Raw genomic sequence first — 10,906 nt, 5'->3', positions numbered from 1 at the left:
TTCGGGCAGCCAGGACGTATTTTTAGTAATTTTCACTGGATGGCATTTTAATAAAATTGTCTATCATCGTAGTTCATAAATGTGGTGTTCTTCTGCAGAGGAACATACAGGGAAAATTAACTCCTGTATGGTCGTCATGAGAATGCGTTGGTTAGTGGCACGATCACCTACCGCTGGGTAGCATTCAATTATCACTGAGAGGGGGAGGGGCATTAGTGCCACGTAATTTGTATGTTAAAATATGCTCTGGTGTCCACGCCCGCAGGAGCACAAAACGGTATACTGACACGTATTTTTACCGGTAAAAAAAAATGCCAAACTTACCCGAGGTAGTGGCGAGAGTACATGCAAACACACGTTACTGCCGTACTCGACCGATACGTGGAGATTCCTATAGGTATACGTAGCTCCGTGATACCGTAGGCGATTCGGATTTGAGCGATATTACATTCAGGGGCACCATTTCAGTTTTTTTTTAAGGGGGTGCAAGCAATTAAAGAGGTCAATTTTTTCCCACCAACAGGCCAACATTCATGATTAGCAGTGATTACTGATCAGCCACGGTGCATGCGCAACATTAAAGATTAGAAAACTGAAGGCCATGTATCAGTGATGCCTAGGCCAATAATTGAAGATGAAAAAAATTCAGGGTGTACACTCGCACATCCTGCTCCCCTCCAAATGGCGCCCCTGATTACATTCATTGATATTTACAAAGGCTCAGAATTCTGCAACGTCAGTTAATCGCATTGTCGATCACTGTTGACGAAATAGCAATCTGCAGAATAGCTGCTAGTACAGGAAAGCTATACGCGCGTTCGTTTTATGAATGAGCAGCGAATCGAAATTTTCATACCGCGTAATCTTGCATGTTTATGGGGATTTAAGTTTTGATGTACCTACTGTTTTTGCGGTTTGTTTTTTTGCGTTACGTTTGATTTATCGAACGTTCTTCATATATCTCGTAGTTTACAATTAAACTGTAGAGCTTATAAATATAACTTTTTTGATTTGTAAACAAAAGAAAAAAATGTCTTGTTTTATTTTTTGCTATTTTTTCATAATTTTAGGGCGTGTTTCAGCACTTATTTTAAATCATAAAATATCGAATGGTTCAGCACCTTTTTATATGCTGAAATCCGAGCCCGGATAAAATGATTAATATATACTAGGTATATAATATATATCGCTGGGTGATATATTAGTATATACATTATTATTGTATTACACAGTGTTCTATGAACAAAATTAACATAAGTTAAATATAAATTGTAAATTATCTAGTAATATATACTTATATATATATACGTTTTTTACATTTATTTTATTCTGTTAACATATATTTACAATCTGTTGTTCAAAACAATAAGAAAGCAGTTTTCAAGTTAATACGTTTTCGCGACACGAACAGTTGGTGAAGAAAATCTTTCACTAACAACACCTCGTAACATACATACGTATTTATAATCAATTTCCTAGTAACAGTCAGTCTATTAGCTATACGGAACGCTGAGAATTATGAACGGATTAGAGTACCACCCACGTTTTTTTGCCACTTTAAACCCTGCGCGCACGTATGGTATACGGCACATACTGCGTTATTTCGATAAACTCATCGTTTAGTAAGTGAGTGTAAATTTTCAAACGCTTTGAGTTCGGATCGATGAAACGCGTCGTCGTGCTCGGAACCTTTACGTGTCGGTGCACATGTACCTACTGCATAAAATATTTTGTGCTAACTAGACTGCAATATTTCGAAGGGTTCCTTCGTATTTTCTACGTCACGTTTGGCGTCTCGGCTGTCGTTTTACCTGCAGCAGTACCGTCGAATAACCAGGGCCGCATTTAGGAGGGGGCACTGGCTTCAACTGCCTCGGGCGCCAGTTTTTTGGGGACACCAAAATGTTGTGGTCGGAAATTTGCTCACTTTTGAATTATGGAACATTTAAAATTATTTTGAAATTATTATTTTTTTTTGTTTTTAATAACAGTATCATAAATTAATGTTAATGAATTTAATTTATTAATATATATTATTAATGTATTTATAGCAATCTAGCTATCAGCATTGATTTTAGAATATCTAAAAGGTTCATGAAGATATATCTCCTATAATTTCCGTGGTCAGGCCCCTTAAAGGGGCGCCAATTTTTTTTTTTTTTTTGCGCCGGGACGCAAAATGTCTAAATACGGCACTGCGAATAACTACGTTATAACGTTCAACCAGTGCCGGATTAAACGTTTGTGTGCCTCCAGACGATTACAGTTTTGAGCCCTACAAAATTATTTTTACATACATCTTTAACATTAATATCCAATAATTAAAATAAACAGCTTTAATAATAACTAATTATTATTAACAAATAAAATAGTGTTTGTTAAATTTTTTATTCGCAAGAAAAATTAATTAATTACTATATTATTTCTATTTTTTTCAAAATTATTTTATTATTATTACTGCACATATCACCTACAACTTAATATATATTATGTTTCGGAATGACTTTTGTCCCGTAAATTCTTAAATAAAATACAGTTATTATTAAATAAAAAAAAAAATATATATAGTTTTCCGTTTTCACGGTGCCCCTTAAATGAGTGAGGACCTAAGGCGGGCGCTTACTACTCCTAATGGGTAATCCGGCACTGCTTAACATAACGACTAGTGCACGGAAAACGTTGTGCTGAATTTACGCCCGTACACAACCTATTTACCGAAACGAACCGTCGTTCGTCAACATACAGTTAGTACCGAAGTTCTAAAATGTTAAAACATCAGATATTAGTGTACACTGGTAATAATACACTTAGTACATACACATGAACACAACCCATAATAGTGGGGCTATTATCCCCCTTAGCCCCCCTTCCTTGGTCACGCCACTGCTTAATATTGATTTTTTTTTTTGTTTATGTATTCTATTCGTTGTTGTCGTTCAAACATCATATATCTAATAAACGGTGTTCGTGTCTTACCTGAGGTTTGGAGTATTTTTAAAAAAACAATGGTCGATCACAACAACACGTGTACTCACATGCGTTATGTTATTTGTATGCACTTAAAATTCACTGTACTGTTCGTTATTTCTCGTGAAATGCAACGCAATGCATTACCGTTTTCAATACGTACTTGAACGGGTTACTCTCTGTTGGAACCAGTGCCATGCCTAGGTTCTGCGAAGCCCTGGGCATCATTAGAATTCAAGGCCCTACAATATTATATCGAAATCTATAGGTACACCAGAATAGCGGTCCTCGATCCATATATCTATAATCTATTTATACATGGTATGTTGTATGTTGTATATATATAAATTATTGTATAAACACGAGGCTCTGGGCAAGTGCCCCGTTTGCCCTGCCCTCGGAACGACACTGGTTGGAACGATTGAATAAAACAGGCAAAATTGAAAAGTAAACAACATGTGTACAATAACGAGTTTAAGGGGTTTTGTGTAGTCAATTTGAGTTACACTATACGTCTTATGGCAATAATTGCACAGGTTTTCATTTGCAAAACTCAGAAGGTGCAGACAAGGACTACTGGTTTACATTCAACATTTAAAATAAACGTATGAGGTTCATAAAAGAACACAACAAAAAAAAAATTCTACTGTCTCAGTCTGAACTTCATGTTATTTCAACGAGGAAAAATCAATGTTATTGTTTTAAATGTAGTTTAATTTACAGTTCACAGAGAACTTGGTATAACAAATGAAGTTACCAAACTCAATACTTATCGATTATTGTTTAACTATTTCAATTGTATTTTGTGTAAAATATTAATTTTCTAGGCTTTTAATTTTCGAGTAATGAAAAAAATAAATAATAAATACAAATTTATAAAGTAATTTGCATATAATTCTGTGATCATTGAACGATAATAGTTCTTACTGAAAGCTCTTAAGTAAAAAAATATAAATACAATGTAATTAATTAAAACATGTATACACAATAAAATACTTTACAATATAAGAAATACTTATAACTACTTATTACTAATATGTATAATTGTATACACAGCACAGCGGTACAAAAATGATGAGCATTATATATTTAACGATTGAACATCAACCGTAAAAAGCTGATATGGCAGGATAACCATAAACAACATAGTTACGTTTTCGAACAAGAATATCATAAAAATGTATTTATTTAAAATACATTAAACACAAAATTTGTCGAAAATAATTATATGCGTTTTAAACATGGAATAAAAATATTAAATAATCAAAATTTAAATTTAGTACAGAAACAAGGTAAAAAAAAAAAAAAAAAAGTACCCCTAACATATTTATAATTTTAATTATAAAGAATTCATCTAAAATTATGATCAGGATACGGATATCGACCAGGATTATTTGATGAATTAGGAGGTCTTTGTAATTGATAATCATATCCAGGTGTCATAAAAGGAGGCGGAGGTGGTGGAGGATAAGGATAACTATGTCTTGGTGCATACATTGGATCATAATACCATGGATTATATGGTTGTAGTTGACGATAAGAATGGTTGTAGTCCATGGAACTCAATTGCTGAGCATATGTTGGAAAATTTCTAGGGCCTCGATTTAAGTTAGGAGGGTTGGGAGGACGAGGATTATATGGTTTTTGCGCCCAATTAGAGTTCTTCGTAGTTGAGCGTTGAGGAGTATTTTCAACTGCATTGCTACCCGAAGGTTTATTTTTGATATTTCGATTAGGAGGATTAGGTGGTTTATCTCCGTTTTCGGTAATATTTCCTTGGAGTTTGGCATTAAGTTTTTTCTGTTTACGGATTTTCTTAGCTTGCTGTTCTGCTTCATCATCGGAATAATCGAGATATTCACAGGGTGGTTCATTATTATGTCTCCAAGAAGCATCGCTTCCTTTCATTTTCATAAGTTGAGATACCATAACAAAATTAGCATATTCTGTCTGAGGAGCACAATATACTGGCTCTTTGATATTAATATCAAATTTTTTGATATGGTCAGAATTGTTGAAGCGGACTGCATAAAAAGGTTTATTAACAGGACCAAAAACATCAAATACTCTTCCCAATGCCCGCTGTCCACGATCCACAAATAATACTGAATCAATATCTAATGCCGGCTGGTTTAAAAATGCTTCAACAATAACTGAAACATAAATAATAACAATTATTTTTTCTATACATTTTTTTTTATAATTTTCAACATTAAAACCTTTCAGCATAAAAAATTAAAAATATCTATCTATACTTAATAAATAATAATAAATATTAAATCAATAAATTAATTTATGTGTCTATATAGCATTGTTTCAACTAAGTTACATACAGAATTATACAATATTTCAATATTTTTTAATAAAACTCAAGCCATTTGAAATATTGAACTATCCAAATCACTCAATTCAGAAAAATTATACATAAGAATCATTATCAATAATTCCTATTATTTAATAAATTAAGAATTAATATTTTATCTAATGAATATTTAATATATCACGTTAACTATAGGCAATTTTTAGTTATAATTAGTATATGAAATTTATCAATAAAACAAATTTATAGACTAGGAAGAACAAGATAAATAACTATAAATTACAATTATGAAATTCATTTTTATATAATATTTAACACATTTTTTTTTTTATTACAAGGTAAAAGAATTTAAAATATTTAAGAATTTTTCTCTAAAAAATTAATATTTATTACATTAGAGACATTGTAAGTCAAGAATAAAACAAAATAATTTATTATTAAAATAATAAGTTCTTAAAAATTGACACAACATAATTTACAAAATTTTAATTAATTTGATGTAAGACAGTAAAATAATTTCAGATTAATATTACACAATTTTCTCTTTTTCATAAATAAAGATAAGTAAATCTACTGAGCAGCCATGGAATATGGCTATATAGTACATACACCACCATTGATGACGCTACAGCTGATAAAATCTAACTGAAGATAGGTAGTTAGATATGATGTTAAATATTAAGGTTAAATATAGGTTACCAACAATTAATTTTTACCAAACTAACATAATATGTAAAATGTTTTAAATAAAATTACTATATAATTTGACTTTTGGTACTTTGTCCATTTTTCAAATATACATTTATCATAGATATATTTGTATAATATAGTAAATACATAAAATTAATTTATACTAATAATAATAATTTATTCAACTTGGGTAGAATACATAAATAATTGAACTGATTATTAATTGAAGTTTCAATTATAACTTACTATTAAAAACTAGAAAAAACCTTTTAAGTACAAGATAAACTAAAATACATAATATATACTTGCCTAAAGTGTCAACAATACTTTTTATGCAACCGATTGGTTGACATTTATCTTCATCAACTGATATTTTTAAATCTTCAATAGGCGGCAAATCAGAAATGTCTAGTTCTCCTTTAGTTCTTACATTTTCTTCTTTTACAAATGGAACGGAAATAATGCTACCTTCATTGTCAGAATTGGAAACACAACTATCTTCACTACTTGAATCTTCAGAACTATAAAAATGGAAAAATATGATAAAACATTTATACTTTAAAATAAAAAACATAAATAATATCTTATAAAAGAAATTTAATTCATTTTCAAAAGTGTTAAATTAATGTTTCAAATAAAAATTGTTGATGAATTATTAAACAAAATAAATAATTTTATTTCTTTAATAAATACTATAATTTTATTTATTAGTTTATTATTAATCATTAATATAAAATAAAAATAAATTGACAGTATTATGTATAAAGATAAATATGTGAATTAAAAGCTTCAATGATTACTTATACAAAAATATTTGGAATTATAGTCAACAAAATATATTATTACATTTTTAATTGTTAAGTTAACCTAAGTGATAATATAAATAAATATTTATAAAGCTTAAAAGTTTACATAGTTGATTAATTTGTTCCATAAAATTATTTATTTTTAATGAACAATAATTGTTATTGATAAACTTCATTATACTTACGTATATATTTAAAAGTATACTGAATTAAAGATATATTATTAATTTTTAATAACTAAAATGATTATTATTATTATTATTTTTTTTTTGTCAAAGTATTATATGAGCTATTTAACAAATATAAATCTTAGAAAAATTTGCAACTTAATATATATATGTATAATTTAATTTAAGATTAAAACATTGATTAAATTCATACCTTGAGTCTTGATAATTTGAAGAAATCAAAGAGAGAGTTGATGGTAAATTGCGTTTAGCTACAACTACTGAAGACCTTTAAACAAAAAAGCAAAAATTCAGTCAATATTTTATATTAATATATAAGATAGAATTAAAATTACTTAGAATCCAATTCGGTCTCTTGAACATTGTTTGTTTCAGATGATATAACTGATTTATTTGAAGAAATATCCTGCCTATAAAATATATCGATGAATTAAAAAACAAATTGCATGTCCAATGTATTTTCTTTAAATAAATACCTTGATTTTTCAAAACTTTCAGATATAACAGCAAATGAAGTTGGCGATTCTGAATCAATATTGGTAGATTTTGAGCTGCAAAAAAATTATAGTGAGTATTGCAATAATTTATTAACAAAACATGTGGTATTAAATACAATAAAAAAAGTTTATCAGTTAATAAAATCAACTAATTTATTGTGTACTAATAACAAGATTCTTTTAAATAAGAAAAAACATAGCATTTATTTAAAAATTGGTAAAATATTAGTTGAAAAATATAATATATGATGAAATAAAGATTTATTTACAGTGCTATTTACCAATGAAGCTTAACATTTCAACATCAATTAATATTTTTATCATATTGCAACACATCAAAAATTGTATTACAAAGAACATGTTCAATCTATCTGGGATAGTTATGTTCAGGAACCTGAGGAGATAATTATTAAGAACAATATACTTTTAACTCGGATTCAGCATGATAGACCGGTCAGTATAAATAAAAACTCTGCTCGTTATTCATAAGATAAAGTTTAATTTTCACATTAATTTATTATAGACATAGTCCTGAGCAGTGAAAATAAAACTTAACTGTATAATTAATAGTTTGATATTGGCTTACCCCAAAATATGACTTCCAAAACTACTTTTTTCGGTGCTTACCATTGGTTCATCTTTTTTTTCATTGAGATCTTCTTTTAATGCAATACTGTTCACATTATCTGGTTTTTTTGCATCATTGTCATTATTTTCTTCATGTCTAAAAATATATACAGATTATAAATTATTTTTGACTCATTTCCATAGTTATGGAAATAAATGATAAGTATAATTTTATAATTGATCATACATAAATTAGTACAATAAATTATTAAAATTCATCAACATTAAATGTAATGTTCATAGAGCACACTAAATAAAATAAAAAAATTTGTGTAGTAGTATAAAATAGTAAAACATAGCAAAGTAAAGATTATAATTTTTATTTGGCGGAGAATCAATATAACTACCCAAAACTTGCGTAAAATAATTCCATTTTAAATATATAAAATTAACAAAAATATTTATTTAATTGATTAAAACAAGAATAAACAATAAATCTCACCTATATTATTAATTAACAAAGATATTATCATAAAAACAATAGTAATATAAACAATTGAGAACCTAATTATTTTGTATGGTTATTTAATATTCTTTTATTATTTGTTTTATTATCATTACATTATCATCATTTTATAAGAATATTAAAAAAAAAAAAAAATTACTAGGGTATTAATTATATTTATATTCTTTAATATTCTTGTCTTAAAAAATTGAGATTATGATGAACTCAAAAGCTTAAAATTATAAAATTATTCTATTTATTTGTTTATCCAAAGGAAAAAATTCTGGAACTAAAAAATATAATAAAAATAAAATAATCATAATAGTATAGTGTCAGTTACAACATTGTATGAAAACTTAGTGATAAGATTACAGGATAGTTCTTTAACATGGCATAAGCACCTGATTATTAATAACTTAATAATATCTTAAATGCATTTTCATAAATGTATGTAAGTGAAATAAGTTGTTATAAAATAAATCTTTAAACAAATTATTTTTAAAAATTATTTCATACTTAAAATAAACTAAACATTTTATTTTATTTTTTATAAGTTCTACAATTGGTGTTTACGCTAAATAGTCAGGAAACCTTCATTATTGTTTTCAATAATATTTAAAAGTTTAAAAATATTTTAAATAACTTGAATAGTAAAATTTGTATTACAAATAATACCTACATTTCATAAATTGTTTACTAATAAAATAACATTTTCTAACAGAATAATCAAAATAAAAAGTTACCAAATAAATTACTTACATTATTTCCTTGTTATCTACTTCTTCCATAATAATATCATCACTGCATTCTGAATTTGAAGTACCAAAATCATCAGTAATACTTTCTTCATTGGCAATACCAAAAAGTCCACTAACAATAATGGTCCTATAGAAATAAATTAATGATATTTATTATGAGAGTAAAACAAAGGACTATTTTTCAAAAAGCATACTAAAAATCTTGTTTTTGTTTAATTTATTAATAACATATTATCATTATTTATCTTGCATTTAATATTAGAAAATATTATTTTGTTTAAAATATTCTTAATAGAAAAACATTGGACTCGATTACAATATTTATAATGAAATACAATTGAAAATTGTTCAAAAATAATAACATGTTTAGTGATATAAAAATGTCAATATTTAAATTGTTTTTTCAAATAATATTAGTAATTTATGAACGAAATTATGTTTTGCAATACGGGTTTGAAACACTTTACTTGGTAATGCAAGATTTGTATATTACAGTAAAATCCCAATGCTTAAACACTGTTGTGACATTCAGAAACGATTAATCGACTAATCAGACGCGTTTCTAAATATAAAGTAACGTTTACAGATTTACATTGGGGCAGGAAAATTGCATACAATGTACATCCACAGTTGATAGCCTGTGCGAATATTTAAGGTGTGATTCCTATAGTATGCGGCTTGGATATGAATTCCTATAACCACTCGACTACTGCGACAAATCATTTATAGCAATACTCTGTAAGCAACAAGACATATTTTACAAAAATTATCTGTTTCTTTTTCAAAATGTCTTTAAACAAAAAACAAAAGTTAACTTTAAATTTAATTCTTTGACAAGAAGTAGATAACAAACAAACAATTATTAATAGGTTAATGTTAAACAAATTCAACAAGGCACATGAGATGTTTTTAACCAGGAAGACAGGTGTTTTTAGTATTTCATTGAAAAACATTTATGGAGAGATGAGAGTAAATTTAGGGATTGATTTAGATTAGGCAGAGATCAATAAATGTACGTCTTAAATATAATAGAATACGATATTACAACTGGTCCAAGTATAAAATTTCCGGTGTCGATATCAGCAGCCGAAAAATTAGCAGTAACGTTAAGTAACAATATATATAATGTATATATGCATAAGCGTTTTGACACCTTTCGGAGCGGTCATAGGAATCGGTTCCATCTATCGACAAGTAAACTAGTGTGACGCGGCTGAAATTTGAATCGCGGCGCGTCCATAGGAATCGCACCTTTACAGTTGACTACAAACGATCGATAATGAATATCACGTCGCGCGCGTAACGATACATTTGTAAAGCGTTGCAACACCGTTACGGATCAAATAATACAATGCTATGCACTCACCCGGGATTGCCGTCGTCGGACGAGTCGCTGATTCGATCGTCGTCGTCGTCCATCGTCAAACTGCAGGTAGGTTTTCCGAATGTCCACACCGGTCGTAAATTGATGACGAACAGCGAACGGCGACACGGAAAGTGCGCGCGTACGAGTCGTTGACGAAACGTTCAACACGCGATGCAACACCGTCGGAAACTCGTGGTGGCTTATCACGATCGCGCGCACGTGAGACCGTGTGTGAGCGTCGA

The 10,906-nt window shown here is 28.7% G+C and overlaps 1 protein-coding gene across 2 annotated transcripts; it reads right to left on the bottom strand.

Annotated features, from left to right (window-relative positions):
- Positions 1-4,252: 4,252 nt before the first annotated feature.
- LOC112685239 (H/ACA ribonucleoprotein complex non-core subunit NAF1) lies at positions 4,253-10,871 on the bottom strand. Of its 2 annotated transcripts, XM_025557071.1 has the most exons (8): positions 10,665-10,870; positions 9,300-9,425; positions 8,055-8,192; positions 7,448-7,522; positions 7,307-7,381; positions 7,165-7,239; positions 6,287-6,498; positions 4,253-5,120 (listed from the first exon to the last, which is right to left on the bottom strand). In XM_025557071.1, exons 1-8 carry the CDS (start codon positions 10,715-10,717, stop codon positions 4,318-4,320), a joined length of 1,557 nt encoding a protein of 518 aa, XP_025412856.1. In that variant the 5' UTR covers positions 10,718-10,870; the 3' UTR covers positions 4,253-4,317. The 2 variants fall into 2 exon arrangements, with proteins under 2 accessions (XP_025412856.1, XP_025412858.1); XM_025557073.1 differs by lacking the exon at positions 9,300-9,425 and having other exon boundaries at positions 10,665-10,871.
- Positions 10,872-10,906: the final 35 nt, after the last annotated feature.

Source organism: Sipha flava, unplaced genomic scaffold (assembly GCF_003268045.1).
Source record: "Sipha flava isolate LNK unplaced genomic scaffold, YSA_version1 270_pilon_pilon, whole genome shotgun sequence".
Lineage (NCBI taxonomy): Eukaryota > Metazoa > Arthropoda > Insecta > Hemiptera > Aphididae > Sipha > Sipha flava.
The sequence above is the reverse complement of the archived record's forward strand: the minus strand, read 5'-3'. Positions and strand labels throughout refer to the sequence as shown.

What these genes read in the sequence shown, in the direction of transcription:
- LOC112685239 (XM_025557071.1), bottom strand. Translation starts at nt 10,717, where the DNA reads ATGGACGACGACGACGATCGAATCAGCGACTCGTCCGACGACGGCAAT. An exon ending in TCCGACGACGGCAATCCCGG is followed by an intron (nt 9,426 to 10,664) that starts GTGAGTGCATAG and finishes TTATTTCTATAG; the next exon opens with GACCATTATTGTTAGTGGAC. An exon ending in GAGACCGAATTGGATTCTAA is followed by an intron (nt 7,240 to 7,306) that starts GTAATTTTAATT and finishes TTTTGTTTAAAG; the next exon opens with GTCTTCAGTAGTTGTAGCTA.